Genomic DNA, 17,796 nt, shown 5'->3' on the forward strand with positions numbered 1-17,796 from the left:
GGCCCAGCCCACCCGCCTGAGAGGAGCTCTCAGTCTGGCCAATGCTGTAACCGGAGGATCCCTCCAACGTGCTGTGGGGGCCGGGGTGCGGGACAGAGTAGGTGCAAAAAGGAGATGTTGGGGGCCCAGAGAGGGGAAGGGCAGGGGAGCCTGTTTGGAAGATGTGGGAGAACTTGGTCTGCGGAAGTAAAGGGAAGATGGGATGGGAGGCAGGGAGACAAGGAGACAAGGCTCCAGCTTTGACGCAAGTCTGGGTCTCCTCCTGGGCCTTACTGGGTTCCAGAGCCACCGCACAATCTGGGGAGTGAGAGAACATCTTTCTGCTCATTGGCCACTTTTCTTTTAGCAGCAGAACTGTTGGTTCAAGCCAAAGCTCTCGAGGAGGGGAGTGGAGTGGCCCTGCCTGGCCCTGCACAGAGTTGCTCATAAACCTCAGCTCGGGGTGTACGTGGTCCTCACCCCAGCAGGGCCCCTGCCTTTATTTTATTAGTTGTTTCATCCGCCATCCCTGGCCCCGTCTCTGCCCTTCCCCCCCTCCATTCTTCCAATCCACTTATCAAATGTTGATTTAGATATATGTGTATCTTTCTTTTTTTTTTTAAGATTTTGTTTATTTATTTGACAGAGAGACACATAGGGAGAGCAGGAACACAAGCAGGGGGAGTGGGAGAGGGAGAAGCAGGCTTCCCGCAGAGCAGAGAGCCCGATGTGAGACTCGATCCCAGGACCCTGGGATCATGACCTGAGCCGAGGGCAGACGCTTAACGACTGAGCCACCCAGGCGCCCTATATGTGTATCTTTCCAAAACTAGTTTAGCTAGGTTTAATTGTGTGTGTGTGCTTCTTTACATGAACGTGACTTCTGTTTTCAAAGCACAGTTTGGAAACCCCTGTGGAGATAAACCCTGTCGTTCTATAGAGGTGACTGTTGCCCTGGAGGGGAGGGGGGAACCCCCCAGGATCCCTCCATGGAGCAGCTGAGTGTGCCCAGGCCACCCTCTGACTCCTAACTCTGCCTAGCCTGCCAACTCTGGGTCACTGGTTTGAGGGCCACTTTCCTACCCCTGCAGACCTTGTCAGAGCCTTCACAGGCCCGCCTTCTCCTGGCAGCTCTTGGTGAACCAGGAACAAAGCACGGGGGGTGGGGGTGGGGGTGGGATGAGCTGCGGGATCCAGCAGCCTCTATGGAGGGACGGTTATGCAGAGGCCAGGATGCCTGTGGCCCAAGTGTGGCCCTAGAACATGTCACCCCTTCCTCTTCTGGTTTTCAGCTGACATTTGGTCTTGGGGGTGATGTTGAGAAATACCTGGGAGATAAGAATGCATCAGGGAATGGCAGCTGGGAATGCACATTGCTAGACCCCATTCCCAGAGATTCTGGTTGGCATGTCTAGGGTAGGGTCCAGATCTATCTAATTCACAGGTGATTTTGATGTCGGTGAAATGAGGATCCCCTAAGAAACCATCTCAGGAAAGTACACTTGGGGCCACTGAGAGCAGGAAGGCTTTATTCCTGAGTTAAAAGCCAGGGTCTGGAACTGCAGGCTGCCCCCAGGGCCGGCCACGGCCACGGCCAGCAGGCTACAGGAAACCTCCGCCAGCCAAGCTCACAGTTTGGGTCGGTGACCCACGATCTCGTCCCAGCCCTTGCGACACGTCCTGATGATCCACTCGTGCTCATCATCATCTGCAGGGGAAGAGGAAGAGCTGATCATGCCTGGTGTATGCTGGGCCTTCTCTGGGCTGGGAGACCCGCAGGCGGGGTCTTGGGACTGGGGTGCATTCCAGCACAGGGGTGTGGCCTTGGTGGCCAGGCTAGCTCTGTGCTGGGAGGGAACAGATCTTTCACTAAAACCCGAATCCTTCAGTTGCCTGCGAATGCCTGGTCTTGGGGGGAATTGAACACAAAGGGGTTTGCAGATGGTGGATATCGCTGATGGAGGCAGGCACAAGGTCATCTGGTGACTCTGAGCTGGGCAGCCCCGACGTGCACCCAGAGAGCAGCTTGCTCGGGCATTTGCCCCGTCTGACACCCACAAAGGGCACCTCCCAGAACAGCCAGTCCAGGCCTTGCTGGTAGTGCCAGGGGCTGGAGCCCTCAGCTCTTCGTTTCCTTTCTGGGTTTCCCATTGTAGACCCTTCTAAGAACCTGTGGCTCCCCAGGGGAACCTGACACCTCTGTTGACTCGGGTCCTTTCAGTGGGGAATAGAGAGAAGGAACTGATGTTCCTGTTGGCGTTATGCTCCTTGATCTCCCCTATTTTAACCCCCATGAGCACCTGCAGGCAGCAATCCTGCCATTCTGCTGATGAACAAGCAGGCTCAGAGAGGTCAAGTCACCGGCGCACGGCCACAGGTTAGTACGCGGGAGAGCCCAGAATGTGAACCCAGGTTGGTCTGACTACAAAGCTTGTGCTGTTTTTTTAAACCTCAGAGAGAGGGAGTGAAACACAGTCTTTGGTCCTCCCCCACACCACAGTCATCTCTCTGGGGACTGACTTATTTTCCCCCATTATCCCCTACACCCACACCCAGCCCCTCCCTGAGCCCTGACAGAGACCCACTTGAATGGTGGGATATATACCCCTAAAACTGCATGCAGCTCTGTAGAATGTGTGCTGTTGCTTTGTGTGCGAATGTGGTTTTAATTTACCACCATAAATGGCATTGTGCTGTGAATTTCATTGTGTCTTACTTTTTCCACTCAACACTACATTTTCAAGATCTATTCTTGTTGCTAAATGTGCATCTAGTCCTTTACCTCTTACTGCTGCCTAATACTCTGTGGTGCCTTCCCTGTGATGTTTTACTATCCGCCCTTCCGGGGCAGGACACCCAAGGGTGCTACCTCCAGTTACCAGAAATACTGCCGGGACGGACGTTGTTGGGCCCACCCCTTCCCAGACTCCTGGGAGAACGTCGACGGGGAGGGTCTCGGAGTGGCACCCGCACTTCGTGAACCAAGGCTCCCAGCTAAACCTGAATTCTTAGGCTGGCCCTGCCTCATTCCTGCCTCACCTCTGTGTCAGGCCCTGGGGACAAAGAACTAGCCCGAACCCCTGCCCTCAAGCCGTTCTCCTCAGGGCGACAACCCTGGAGCGGCTTTAGTGTCCTCTCCTGACCTGCCTCCGCCTAAGGGATGGGAGCAGGGGACTACCCGTCCTCCTGAGGGGACACATGGCGGTAGCCAGAGAGCAAGGGCACACCCCCCCCCCGCCCCGCTGAGAGCTCAAACATGGAGGGCCAGCCCAAATCCTGCCCTCCCAATCAGATACCCCTGCCCCCTTCCTCTTCTGGGAAAGCACCAGGCCCAGGCTCAGAGAGATGGAGCCTTACTGACAGCCTACTGTGTGCTCCGTGCTTTACAAACACCCGTCTTGTGGAGTCTTTGTGATAGCCCAGGAGGGTAGGGGAGGTTACCCCCATTTGAGAGAGGTGACGAGCCTTGCCTCACCTCCACAGCCAGTGGAATTCAAACCTAGGCCCATCAGACGCCAAAGCCTGACGGCCCCCACCCCAGGGCTGATGTGACAAGGGTGCCAGAAGGCGAGGCTGCCCCCACAGAGCTAGCCTCCTTGGCCTCCTCCCCACTACTCCTTTGTATGTGACCTCAGGAAAGAGGCTTGCCACCTGGCATGCTCTTGCCTTCGAGGACCGCCCTGGGCAGCTGGTGGGCCTCAATTTCTCCCAGGGAGGCTGCTGGGGAATCCACGCGTGGCTGTCAACCCCTGGGGGCGGGGACAGCGGCGGCACACAAGGAGTTAAGCGCTGGTGAAGCCCACTTTTGCCACACCGCAGCGAGCAGCCTGGTTGATAATTACAGTTCTGAAGTCTCTGGGCTATTCGAATCAGTGCAGCTGCAAGCTCTTCAGTGCTAACCCCTGAAACCAGACAAACTGGGTTTATTGTGCTAAACCAGCCCTCAGGCCCCTCCCTGATCGTTACAAATTGACAGCAATGGACTTAACAGCCTCTTCACTACCCCTCTCGCTCTCTACCTGGCGGCACAGCCACCAATTTGAATCACAGATGCCTCCCCTCCCAGCAGCTGCTCACCAACCCTCCCTCCACCTCCTTTGCACTACGCTGAGGCTCCCCTGGCCCCGCCACGCCAGGGTGAGGCTGCCGAAGCACGTTTCATCAATATTTAAAATGGAATTAAACCTGCAGCTTTGATTAATGCCTCCCAGAGCCCGGGAGTTGTGATTACTATTTTGCAAATTGCAATTGTTGGAATATGTTAATATGATTGTCTGAGAACATCTTCACCTTCTCAGATAATTTCCCCCCTTTTTGGCAGGAGGGGAGGGGGAAAGATGGGGGGAAAAAACACCCCGCAAACTCTTTAATCAATTGTAAATTATTACCTTGGGCACAACTGCCAGGGGTTCCGAGGGGAAGGGGAGGGAGATTTCTGGTTTGGTGCATTTATCTTGAAAAGTTTTGGCCTCATTGGCCCATAATTCCCCTCGGGGACGCTATCCTAAGGGAATAATCTATTTGTCTCAGTATTATTGAGAATCAAGGAAACGGAAATAATCTACGTTTCTTAAAACGAGAGAATGATTACTTTGTTGTGTGTTCATTTAACAACCAATTTGTAAACGGGGACTGTGGGCCAGGTATTGTGCTAAGTTTGGCAGCAGGGTGGGGTGGGGGGGCGCTGTGATTTAGCAGCTCTTGAAAAAGTCGGGTTATGAAGTCTGTATAGCAACATAGAGATGTTTTTGATATGATAAAAGGTGGCAAGAGGCGAGAAACAAAATTACATTGACAGTATAATCGGCAAAAACCGTGCACAGGAGAAAAATTAAAAATAACACATTGAATGTGAATAATAGGCATCTCTGAGCAGTGGGACGTGAGAGGTTCTTCTGTTTTGGGTATCACCCAAATCTTCTTAATGTGTATTGACAGTTGAAAAAATAAGAAACGACTGTCTTTTTTCCTACCCTCCAACTTAATGCCTTGCTAATTTCATGCATTTTGGTCGTTGAAAAAAAATATTTCTAGGTTCCTAGAAACACCAGTGGGGGTTCTTGAATTTCTACAGAGTAAAAGAGCCAGCGTTAAAGTTATTGGTAAAAATGGGAGAATAGACAAATTTCCTGAGCGGAAGAATTACAAATAATTTCGGTGAACACTGCCCTCAAGGAGGTGGGGCATAATTCCCCACTCCTTAGGTGTGGGCTGCAGAGTGACTTCCTCCCCACCAGGACAGTATAGGAAAGGAGCAAAAAACAACAACCAAGAAAGAGTAGCTTTGGCTTGCCTTGATCACCACCAGCAAACTATGCCTGAGCACCTATTTCTTGGTGTCCAGGTCACAGCTCAAATATCAATTCCTCAGCAACCCCAGTCTGCCTGTGACCACCCTTCACTTGCTCTTCATAGCACAGGCTTTGCTCTGTAATTGTCTTGTTTATTTGTACGTTGTCGGCCTCCCGCATCTGAACTGCAAGCTCCGGTGAGCCCAGGAGCCCCACCTGCTTGTTCAGTGGTATCAGTGCGTGCTGAGACAAGGTGCTTAGTCCGTATCTGTTCAGTGAATGAAGGAACGAATGGACAAGCCCTGTGCCCAGTGCTGGGGGTGGGGTTGGGGTGGGGGGACAGAGGGGACTGAGACCCAGCAGGGGGTGTTGTCCAAAGGCTTGACTCAGACACCCTTCAGGTTCAGGTCTGTCTGCCTTTGGGGCAGAAAGATTTCTTTATTCTGGTCTAAAGTTTTAGAAGTGACCTCACTGCCTCGTGCACTCCCTCCCCCCATGTCACCCATGTCACCAGGAAAACTGGGCTTCTTATAGAGAAGAAAAGGAACTTTTGGCGAGAGAGACCCCAAATCTGACCATGGACGTCCCTGCTGAGAAGCCTTGCCTGGAGAGGCTCCCTACTCCTTCACCTGGACTTCAAGGCCCTCCATCCAGGTCTTCCTGCTCTCCAGACTGCCTCCCTACCCGGCCTGCCTCACCCAGTAAAATGCAGCCACCCTGCTGCAGGGCAGTCCCCCCTGTGTGCATGCACACCAGGGCCTCTGTGCCTGTTACACATACTGTTTCAGGGCTGGGGGGCGGGGCCGTTTCGGGGTCTTAGTGTATATAAAAGTGAAGAAAGGCCTAGACGAGAGTATACCAATTGCAGTGTCATTTAAACATGTATCATTAACAATTGCTTTTAACAAAAAACAACCAAAGGCAACATAAATGGGTCATTCCAGGATTTCTTTGAAGGCGGTGTTAAGCACACGGTGCACTAAAGGCCGTGGGCTCAGGAAGGGGCTGTGAGGTTGGAGTCGTCTGGTAAACAACTGTCATGGCTGTCACCCTCCAAACTTGAGGCTGCTGGTGAATGTGGGCGACTAGGCCCAGGGCCCTCCTGGCCGTCCTCCACCCCCATGGGCCCTGCTTGGATGGCATCTTCCCGGACTCACACTGAGGTCACCGTCACCCCCACCAGCCCGGGGCAGTTGGGCCCAATGCACTCCTGGTCCTCCGAGCCTGGGGCAGATCTGGCACTTAAAACACTTTAAAGAATATCTGGTGAATGAATGAATAAAGAGATGTAAAGTTGGGGACATAACAGCAATAGGCTTACCCTGTGGGATTTGGACAAAGAGGGAAGAATTTCTTCCCCTGCCCTCAGCTAATGGAGCTCCTGAGGGGGGCAGAGCAGATACGCCAAGTGCAGGGCCAAGACTGTTGTTTCCTTTTTTGTTTTTTGAGACCACAGACTGAGCAGCTCCACCGCACAGAAGGGATGGGTGGTTTGGGCTCATTCCAGGGCACCAAGCACACTCAGGATGCTCAAAGCCCTGGCTGTCCTGGGGCCTGCCTTGCAGCGGCGGGGGGGAGGGGGGCAGGGGGTGCATGGGGAAGAGCAGGCCTGCACAGACCACCAGCAGGGTCACTGACGGTGTCACTAGTGCAATCCCCAGGTTGGCGCAGTGCAGGGGGAAGCAGAGATCCTGAAAATTTCCCAGCAGATGGAGGGCAATCCAAGCTCCCAGGTGGCTGCCAGGGAGGCCGCGGAAAGGCGGCCAAGAGCACGGGCCCTGGACTTCGGCTGCCACCGACTCGGAGACCTCGGGCAGGTGGGTCTCATTCCCTCATCTACGAAGAGCCCACTGGATCGAGTGAGGTCATTCCTGAAGAGTGCTTAGCACAGTGCCTGGCACACAGGAAATGCCAAAAACCAAAAGAAAGCCCAAGGTTGTCTTGGCACGGTGAGACTCCAGGGTGCACGTGTGACAGCCCAGCATAGACTGGAAGGAGTTCTGGGTCCAGTGCTGAGCCCTGGCGCCAACTTGCTGGGGGATCTTGAACAAGCCGCTCCCCCTCTCTGAGCTGAGCTCCTTGTCTGCACAGGGGGTTTCACCAGACCCCCCTGCAGAGCCGGGAGGAGCAGCACCAGATTGGCACCCAGGAAGTAGGAGCTATGATCACCACTTTGATGGGTCCTTTGTTCCCTAACTGGATACCTTCAAGAGAGTGTTCTTAAGGGACTCTCTCAGAGCACCCTGGGACTTCTCCGTTCCTGGGGGCGAGGAGGAAGGGTCAGGGGAGGAGGAGGTCTTTGCACAAGGATAAGGATCATAACGATCAAGCACCACAGCTCAGCTAATGATTTTTGTTCAAAGCGAGGTGGGCAGGCTTGGGCACGCGAGCCCAGAGAGGGCAAATGGGCGGATTCGGGTTATCAGGCGCCCACAAGCCGGATTCTGCGACCTCTTGGCACGCCTTTGAGCCGAGCACACCTGCGGTCACCACGGCTATGCAGCTCCCTCCCGCTGGGACAGGGAGGGGACCAAGATGAAGCCGGGCATCTTAGCCTCAGGAGAGGGGAAGAGGCTCCCACTGGCAGAGCACCTGGGAGGTGCCTGGTTCTGTGGAAAGGTAATGTCTGTCCTCTCCGCAGTGACACGGGTCGTCCCCATTTAAGACAAGAAACTGAGGCTTGAAGGGGGAAACAACTTGGCCCACTTCATCTGCCAGGGCAGAGGGGATGGGCTCCTAGTGCTGGTGCAAAAGCCACACTCACGCTGTGTGTGCGCGGCCACAAATGGCCGTGTTTCCATCCAGTTGGGTGAATGTGCATGAGACCCTCCCTAAGTGTGAGTGTGGGTGTGTGCGTGAGCGTGAATAGGTGAGTGTGCGAGTGCTCAGCGTGTGTGTGGCACTCAGTGTGTGACAGTGTATGAGTACCTGAAGTCCGAGTGTGTGTGCTTGAGCATGCGCCGAGGGAGGAGGCCCACCCATCCCTCAGTGAGAGCCCAGCGCTCACCCACAAGGCCAGGCCCGGCCAGGCTCTGTCATGAGGGCTGCCCTCTTTTCCTGGGATCAAGACAGACTCTCACATGGCTCCCATGTGACCTGGGGTTCCAGGCGGGGATGGGAGGTACCTGGTAAACCCAGCACCCCAGCCCATGGTCGGCAGTGCCACCCTCAAAGCCTGGTGCCACCCTCAAAGCCTGGCCCCACCCTCTGTGCAAATGCAGGGCTGTGTGAGCCTGAGCAGAGCCAGCGCCTGCAGTGAGGGCGGGACACCCTCTGCTCCTCATCACAACTCCTGACAAGCAAGAGGCTTTGAACTTTGCAGGCAGTGCTGGTGGCCAGAGGCCAAGGCCACGGCATGGCCAATATTGACTAAGGGATCGTTGCCCAGGCAGAGCCCGCCACGGAGCAGCAGGGGAAGCCTTGGGGCTGCTCGTGATTTTCTCTGTAAAAGAGCATTTTCTGGGCTGGGTGGGTGGAGGGCTCAGGGGCGGGGGTGGGGCTGGGGAGGTGGACTAAGCCAGGCCGCTTCACCCACTGGGAACCTGAGGTACAGGGCTCAGCACCCACAGCTTTTCAAAGACTGTTCAAGTGTGAGAGGTCTGGGGACACCAAACCAATCTTCGGTTTTTCTAAAATACAGAAAGGGAAACTGCAAAAAACTGAAATTAACAAATGTTATAATTAATGCATTCAGACTTAATTGTTAAATTTAGAAATCAAAACAATGTTATCACACTTGAAATCAGTTTGTAGGCTTGCTTTCCTCATTTTGCAAGAATTCTCCAGTAAGCACATGGCTCTCTAGAAATCACAGCCCGACGGGTAGTCCAACAATTTACCAAGCAAGATGTTAAAAATCCCTTCAAAGTTTTAACAGCAAAAAAAATACATATTTAATGTGGGAGTGCGGATATATTTTGTTCTAATATGTTGAAACGACTGGGGTGAGGCCTCCAGAGTCAGACTTAGGCTTGGATTTGGGCTGTGCCTGGAAGGGGTGAGTCTGAGAGGGAGTAGGGCCACCTGGTGTTAGGGAGCACTTGCACGTGCCAGGCGCCGAGTCCTGCACCTCGCATGCCTGATGTCACGCAATTCTCATCAACATCTGTCGTATGCACATCTGGCATTGTCTCAGGTAGGAGTTTTGGGTGCTCTGGTCAGTCGGTGAAGGGAAAAGTGCCCTGAGTCATAACGCCCCTTGGGAATCTCTTAGGTAGGCCCCGTGCTGGGGAAGGACATCCCAGTAAATGCTAAGCAGTTGGTATTCTGACACTGTTGGAGGAAAGAGTCATTTCTGCTGTCCAAGTCCAAATGCAGAGTCGGCTTGTTAAAGTATATCCCGAAATACTAGAATCATCCTGTGTGTGGCAAGGTGCTCGTCCAACAGGAGGCACACAGGGCCGGAGACCTATGGATTCACGTCTCCCCACACCCCACCAGAAGCAAGTGGACGGAAGGGGCCAAACCGCCAATGCAGCTGGTACTCCTATTCTTCTTGCTTCCCCACTTCTGTTTTTCAAGCACCCACAGTTGAATTTGTGTTCACTACACATGTTCATGACGCCTAGCCACTGTACACAGGCAGCTCATGGAAGCAGTATGCCAAGGCCAAGGTCACTCAGTTGGCCTGGGCCCCATAGCCTTTGCTCTGACCACTGCTCCCTTCCGCCCCTGCTCTTTAGCTGTGTGTGGACAATGGGCTGAAGGGGACAGGCCTGGCAGTTGGGACCTCTGTCCTCCAGACAGCAGATGCTGAGGGCTGAATTAAGGCTTTGGCAGTGGGGCCAGCCAGGAGGGGTGTTGGGATGTTAAGAATCTGCAGAACGCACTAGCAGACTAGAACTCAGTCCTCTCAGGAATCTTGCAAAGTCACTGTCAGCATCCCCATTTCAGAGATGAGGGTCCTGAGGATCAGAGAGGTGATGTCGTCTGCCCAAGCTCACCCAGCCGGTGAGTGGGCACAGGAGCAGACCCAAGTCCATCTCCACACCTGCAGCCCTCAGCCACTACATGCTTCCATTAAAAACCTCTCTGTCACTGCCATGCCTCTAGTCCTCACTGTCTGAATGATGGCATTCAAGGCTCTCTCCGCCCCGCATTGGGCCACTGTGCCTTGAATGCCCAGGCAAGATATACTCCTACATACTTGTCAAAGCCCAGTCTGTCCATCCCTGCTGGAGGGAGACCCCCCCCCTTGACTCTTCCTCCACCCCCAACACAAGACCCCATCTCAGGTGCTCCCTCTTGGGGACCCTTTGTCCCTGCATCTCTCTGTGCTTTTTTCTTTTCTTCCCATCAGCAAAACCCACCTCTCATCTTTTAAGGCCTAGCCAAACACCACCTTTTCCAGGATGGCATCTCAGCCACACTTGGGCCACACTCAGGTTCTTCTCTCCGTCCCCCTAGCACACTGTGCTTCCGGCTCCTGATGCCAGCAAAGCAGGGGCACTCCTGGTGTTTTGGAGCAAGAATCTTATATGTGGTATTTCAAGTCAAACATGAACATAAACATCATAGGAATAGAGAATTATGCTGGACTTCTTTCCATATACTTATTTTTTGGGTTGATGTTCATTTCGGAACTATATTTTGTGCGGTAGGAGGTTTGCTAGTCTCTTGTACATTTCGACTCCCTATAGGCCCCACACTTCTGTCCAGAGAGCACCCATTCCAGATCCTGTGACTGTGTATGCGTCTGCTTCCCCTGGCCCCCACGCTGGTTCGGAGGGGCAGATGCAGAGTCTGGCCCCCCAGGAAGACCCTGGTGAAGACCTGTGTCTGGGGGGAGGCTTAGAGGTGCTGGGCTCTAGGTGAAGATGAGGAACAAGGCCAAGGGCTGGACAGAGAGATGGGGGACCTGCCGGCCCCTGGCCCAGTCTTGGAATCCACATCAGAAGCAGGTAGGAGGATGCCTGAGGACAGTTTGCGACTGTGACACCTCCCTTTGGGGCACGGAGTTAAGGAGCCCCCCCCTTTCAAATATTCCTGCAGCATGTAAATAATCACAACTGTGATCCCTGCGGTACTTTAAGCTCCTCGTGGGCCAGGCCCTGCTTTTGCCGTATCCTCTGTGTCATCTCAGTACCGCTCACCACAGCCCCGTAAGGAAGGTCCTATTCTCCCCCCGCGCCACCCCCCTGCCCCGACTTCTCAGGGGGAGGAAACCGACGTTCAGAGAAGTGGAGAGACCAGCTCTAGATCACACAGATGGCACCTGGCAGAGCTGGGGGCTGGCGGGTCCGGCTCCAAAGCCCTGCCAGGAAACCTGCCTCTCTCTCTCCAGGAGGTCAAGGACGACGGGGAGCCTGTGGCCGTGAGTTCCAGAGTTTGGGCTGAGGAAGGGACATGAAGCTCCTGCCCCCCTGGGCTCCGGCCTTGCAGTCACTTCTATTCAAGGAGATAAAACAAACAAACCCTGAGGCTGGCCGGCCCGGGGTTGACTCCAGCCCCTGAACGGGAAGCTGTGTCCTTTGGATGCCTCCAGGAGGCTGTGGGGGGTGAGGACTTATTGTTACCAGAATCTGATGGCACACCACTGCAAGGGGAGTTTCCAGGACTCTTGGAATTGGGGTGGGGGCAGAGGGAGCAATGGGCAATTCTGACAGGTCAGGGAGAGGCAGTAAGTAAGCCCGGCAGGTTGGTTTTCCTACAAGACCTTGACCCGGGCCTGATTCCGCCCTCTGTGGGCAAAATCCTGTTGGCGGGTTCAACTGTCCTCCTCTGGGGAGAAGTTCTACAGCTTTGCCCAGGTTCTCAGAGAGGTTCAGGACCCAGAAAAGGCCGCAGCCTGCCTCGGTTCCGAGCATGGCTTCTGGTGTCAGAGAGGCCTGGGTTCAAAACCCGATTTCTCCCTTTCCTAGCTGCACCCGTCAGTGAGCCTCAGTTTCCCCAGCGGCCAAGCAGAGGTGGGGAGTCCCTGGCACAGCAGAGGCTTTCTGGGCTCATCATTTCCCTTGCTACCTTTTCTGCTTAAAGCAGATGCCCAAGTCTGCTGTGATCTGTGCAGGCATTTTCTTTGGCAGTTACAAGTGTGATATTATTCCTCCACAGAGCTTTCATTACAGCGCTGCGAACAATACCACAGATAAGGCAGGGATGGCCCTGCGTGCCAGCCTCCAGGTGATTATCACATTTGGGCAAATTGCCTTTTGTGTCACAAAAAGATGACGGTGGGAGGGCCTGTGCGGGAGACTCGCCGGACCGTTTTTGCCAAAACCACGAGGGAAGCATTGTGGGGAGGCAGCCCCGGGGTTTGCTGGGGAAGGAGGCCTGGCTGGCAGTGGGAGCCGGTCCCGCCTGACGCCACCACACGAGGGCCATGCGGGGCAGGACGCGGGACCTGCCTTGCGCGGGCCTCAGGCTGTTCACCTGTCAGGTGAAGGCCTCAGAATTTGAGGAGTCTTGGTTTGTCGGTGGCATTGCTAGTCTTGTTCTTTGGCCAGTTTTGGAGCAAAAATGTGGGTAGACAACCATCTAGGGAAAGAGAACCACCACTGCAATCTTACAAGGAGGGTCCCCCGGTTCTTTCTTTCTCTCACTAGTAAACTCCAGAACCTGCTCAAAGGCCATCTTTAGCTTCCAGTCAGCTAGACCCTGGGGGCCAAGTTCCGGGTCTGCCGCTTATTACCCTTGTAACTTTGGGCAATGCATTTCACCTCACCTCAGTTTCATCATCTGTGAAGTGGGAATAATGAAGACAGCCATTTCCCAGGGTTACCGTGAGGATGAGATGAAATGAAATAAAGTAAAATAAACCACGTGACATGCTCAGGCCAGGGTCTGGAACATAGTAAGCACTCAGTAAATGCTGGTTGTTTTTATTATCCTGCGTTTTACTCTGAAATAAAATAGCGTCCTTTTGTATGGCAGTCGGTCCATTCCCCCTTGACTGCCATTTTAGTGGCAGCACCAGGTTTATTGTAAGAATACACCCTGTATTATTTACTCAGTTCCCTCCTGTTGGACATTCGGGATGTTTCCAGATTAGTTCCCTAACCTCAGACCAAGTGGTCTTTCATTTCTAGGTGTTCACTATGCAACTTTCCTAAAGTTGGGCGGGAAGCAGATCGGTGATGTTTGGAAGCTCCAGGCCCCTGCCTCTTTGGACGGAATGACCTTGGAGCTGGCCCAGCAAGGTGGAAAAGAAAAGGAAAAACCTCTGGAGGCAGATGAGCCTGAGTGTGAATCCCAGTTCCTGCCATTTCCTGGGGGAGATTCTTTAGTCTTAGTTCTGAGTCTCAATTTCCTTGTTTGTCAACCAGGGATCACAGGAACACTCCCCGCCCTCTTAGTTGGGTGTCCGGTGCCTGGGAAATGCTCAGTCAAGGTCAGTTCTCACCATGGTGAGAGGGGGGAAGCCAGCCATCACTTCCCAAAGCCTCCGAATCACACGGGCCGGGTCTCTTTCTGGACCCCGACTCATATTCCTCCCCCTCGTTGTCCATTTAACTGAGCATACATTCAAATGAGGCTGGTGATCTTGATTTTAAATTCTGTCTGGAACCCACAGGTTCAAACGCAAAGGGGCCCTCTCTGCAAATAATCACTGGTATGTGATATTTTTAAGAAGCCCAAGCCATTGTTTCTGATTGAAGGAAAGTTGGTGCTATTTTGAAGAGCAGCACGATTAAGCGGTGGCGTTATCTCTTTTAACCATTGGGAATTATACGCTGTTTGAAAGATTTGTGAGCTCTAGGACATTTGCCAGATGTGCTTGATTCGACATTTCAGACAACAAAGGGGATAATGTTGGCGGGAATCTTGACGGCATTTCTGATGATCAGGATATTCTTTGAGGATGGTACTGAGACCTTTCGGGGAAGAATTTCAGCTTTTACATAAACTAATTTGGGATGCTCACTCTCTGTCTTCCACAAAGCAAATTTAGTTCATTGTTAGTTGTATATGTTAAAATGGTTACGAGGGTTTTTTCCTTTGAATATTAATAATGTGCCTTTCATCTGAGACACTCGCATGGGGTGTCATTAATTGCAGGGAGGGAGTAAGGATTAGTGGTGCAGTTATTTTGCAAATGATTCCTACCAGTAACGTTGAGGCAAGCAACGGCTACATGAAGAGACACACGTACAAACTGCTAACACGGCTCTGGCTTATCCCTCCTGAGCAGAATGAGAGGGACGGGTAGGAGGCTAAGGGTTAATCTCCCAATTTCCCACCATATTAAAGGTAATTATCCCTAATATCTTCGAAAGCGTCCTTATTGGCCCACAGTACATAAAGGACCCTTTATCAAATAAGGTAGCATCTCATTTTGGGGAGTGTGGTGTTTTTGTCTTAAGACTCTAAAATGGGCCTTTTCATCCATTTGGGAATGTCACTGAGCTCCCACGGGGGTAGGACCTGCGCTCCATGGAGGAACAGCCGGGAATGAGGCATGGCTCTGTGGAGGATGGGAAATGGCTGAGTAAGGAATAAACGAGGACACAAAGCTGAAAAGAACAGAGTTGGGGCAAGAGTTGGGATCATCTCTGACTCTGTCACCAGCTGTGTGACCAGGGGCAAGGTATTAACCTATCTGAGACCAGGTGTCCTCATTGCCAACCAAGGGATGCACTTGGGATGGCAGGGAAGAGCTGAGGAGATAAGCAGGTATGGTGCTTAGCAAGGGCCTGGCAAGGATCCTCCACAATGACCATGCCTTTCCCTGCTTCCCTTTCCTGAGCCGTGGATGCCCCAGGCCATTCTTCCATGGCCTCCTGTTATGGGGCCAAGCACAGAGAGGTGGGGAGGACCGTGACAGGTGGAAGGGAGGGGGATGGGCATCCTGGGCTGGGGAAGCACAAGAGGTGAGAACAGAGCTGTGTTTATCAATGGAAGCAGCTGGTCTGGTTGAGCCAGAACATGGGGTGGTAGATGAACTGCGGGGGCCTCTAAACACCATCATCAAGAGCCCGCAGAGCCCAGCGTTTCAGTAGCATTTAATTTCCCACGCAGAACCCCTGAGGAGGCCAACAGCGTGGCATATCCAGTTTCATTTCTCCCCAGAGCCTCCTTGCCGCTTGAGCACCCAGAGAAATCTCAGCTAATCCCAGGGTCTCCCTCTCTTCAACCTCCCCCAGCCTGAGTGAGTAATCATCATGCTAACAGTCCCGGTTGCCCATCACTGGACACGGACCGGCCTTGGGCCAGGTGTCCTGCATACTTAATCTCATTTTTCCTAACCATAACTCCTCCAGATTAAGTTAACCAGAATGCCCATTTTACAAATGAGGAAACGGAGACTCCAAAAGGAGACAACAAGTAAGCTAGCCATGGTCACACAGCTGGCCACTGGTGGATCCAGGGACCAGGGGCTAGCCAGAGGTGTGCATTACAGATCCTGGGCTTTTAACCACCACACCAGGCTGTCTCTCTGACCTCTCCCAGCCTCCTACGGGAGGCAAGTCCTAACTCCGTCTGTGTTTTGCTTTGTGTCTGCTGTATTGATTGGAATATTGCCTGCATCGACTTGCTGCCTTGGGTGGTTTTATGGTCCCACCAGAGGCAGCCGCAGATTGCAGGAGAATGACCACAGGCCTTGCAGTAAGATGGGAGTGGGTTTGAATCCAGCCTCACCTTCATTAGTCTGTCATTCATTACTCATGCCCTAGTTCCCTAATCTCAGGCCTCACCTGTTCCCAGCTCACTGGATGCGTGGGATTTTCCCAGGGGATGCACTGCTCATGAGTGCAGAAGCGTTAAGGTGGGCATCAGAAATGACTGACACCACTGGGGCTTGGACAGCAGGGAGAGGTGGGGACCTGGGCTGTCCGTGCCCCACGGAGGCGACCACACGCAAGCAATTTCAAGCATGGGGCCAGCCAAACAAAAACGACACGGACCAGATTTGGCCAGAGGGTCACAGGTTTGAGACCCTTAACGCTGAAGTTTTTAAGCTTTTCAAAGCTTAAGCAGCTTTGAAAACTTGGAGGTATGGAGAAGCACAATGGATTGTTTTTATTATTTGAAATAGTAAGTTGTCTATTAGGTGCCAGGGACTGAATTTTGTAAAATTTGTTGACGAAGAGGAGAGGCTTGTAGGTAGGTCCTCTGCCTGCCTGCTTTTCTTCCAGAAACATTTAATTAGCTCCATGCCTGGGGACCTATGTGGGGTACAGGGGATCCAGTGATGAGTCAGACATAGCCAGCCACATGGTCCCTGCCCTCAAGAAGCTGTTATTCTAGTGGGGGAGCAAGGCAAATAAAGATACTTGTACAGTTATGGGCTAAGTGCTGTTAGGGAGGCTCGTGGGGGCACAGAGTGGGGACATCTAACCCAATGGTGTAGGAGAGGGAGGGGTTGGGAAGAGGGTGGTCAGGGAAGGCTGCCTAAGACAATGATCTATCAATGGTAGGATGGTGGGGCCCAATCCTTATGGGGGCGGGGTGTGAAATCCACTTAGTGCATAGTAACCAGAATTTTTTTAAAAAATAGAGAATATCCTCGTACATCTTATGTACAAAGAATACCACAAATGTGTGTGTGTCTGTGTGTGTGCTGGATTGCTTACTTCAGATCAGGGTCCAAAGGGTTGAGAGCCATGGTCTAAGAGGATTCTTGGCGGCACGGATCCTCAAAGCCTGGCACACTGTTGGCACTCAGAAGCTTTCTGATGAGTGGAAGGCTGGATTTAAATTCTCACCACCATCCAGCAAGCAGGTACCATCCTCCCCAGGTAAGAAAGGCATTGTCAAAGCTCAAGTCTAGCAAACCCGGGTTTGTCAAGGGTGCTTGGCACTCAGCCATTTGCAACTCAGCAGACTAAGGTTTTCCAGTCAGGCCTAAAGCAAGCTTCTCTGCCTGGGGGCTGAAGCCAGGGTGAGGTGGGGGAGGAGCCGGGGCCCGTCCGGAGAGACCCAAAGGTGAACCAAAGGCGACCCTTCTGCGGGTGCCCCAGCCTGTGACCTCCTATAAAAAGAGTGTCCCCGGCTCTGACCCACCCAGGTGGCATGTACTTGATAATAGCAGTGGCTCAGGCCACTCTGTTTATCCTGGGATGGCCTCAGACACCCCCACGGGACTGCATCACCAGCAGCCTGCACCTTCAGGACGCCAACAGGAAGTACTGTTTATGGGGGCAGACCAGAATGCAGGGGAGAAAGGGCCCCAGAGAAGACAGGAGATGGACAGAAGTCTCAATTGGTCCCTGGCAGGGTGAGGTGAGTCAAAGGTAATGACTAGGTGGCCACAAACAGAGACTCCTTTTAGTGGTTTTCAGGACACTCCAAACTCCAACTGTCCTATAATATCAGGACCAAAATACCCCTTGGCTACCTTTCTCCCCCATTGTAGACTCTTAAGGTTGGAAGGACCCTAGAAATTATCCAGCCTGACTCCCTCATTTTACAGATGAAGAGCAAGGGGCCCAGAGAGGGAAGGCGCTGGCCCAGGGTCAGCCAGCAGGCAGCCCGAGAGCTGGGCCAGGACCCAGAACCTGGGTCTCTGGCACACAACACTGGGGCCTGAGGCCCTTCGGGTGACCTCTCCTGCCATTTCGCCATCTTTCCTATCTAGTCTCACCCCCTT

General features: G+C 53.1%; 1 protein-coding gene across 1 annotated transcript in view; it reads right to left on the bottom strand.

Moving 5' to 3' along the window:
• Positions 1-747: 747 nt before the first annotated feature.
• The window catches only part of MORN5 (MORN repeat containing 5), a 29,271-nt gene continuing 12,222 nt past the window's right edge, over positions 748-17,796 (bottom strand). The window contains exon 5 of the mRNA XM_027616491.1: positions 748-1,687. Coding sequence (XP_027472292.1) covers positions 1,608-1,687 — 80 coding nt within the window. The 3' untranslated portion in view covers positions 748-1,607. The remainder of the gene's footprint in view (positions 1,688-17,796) is intronic.

Source organism: Zalophus californianus, chromosome 13 (genome assembly GCF_009762305.2).
Source record: "Zalophus californianus isolate mZalCal1 chromosome 13, mZalCal1.pri.v2, whole genome shotgun sequence".
In the NCBI taxonomy this organism is placed as follows: domain Eukaryota; kingdom Metazoa; phylum Chordata; class Mammalia; order Carnivora; family Otariidae; genus Zalophus; species Zalophus californianus.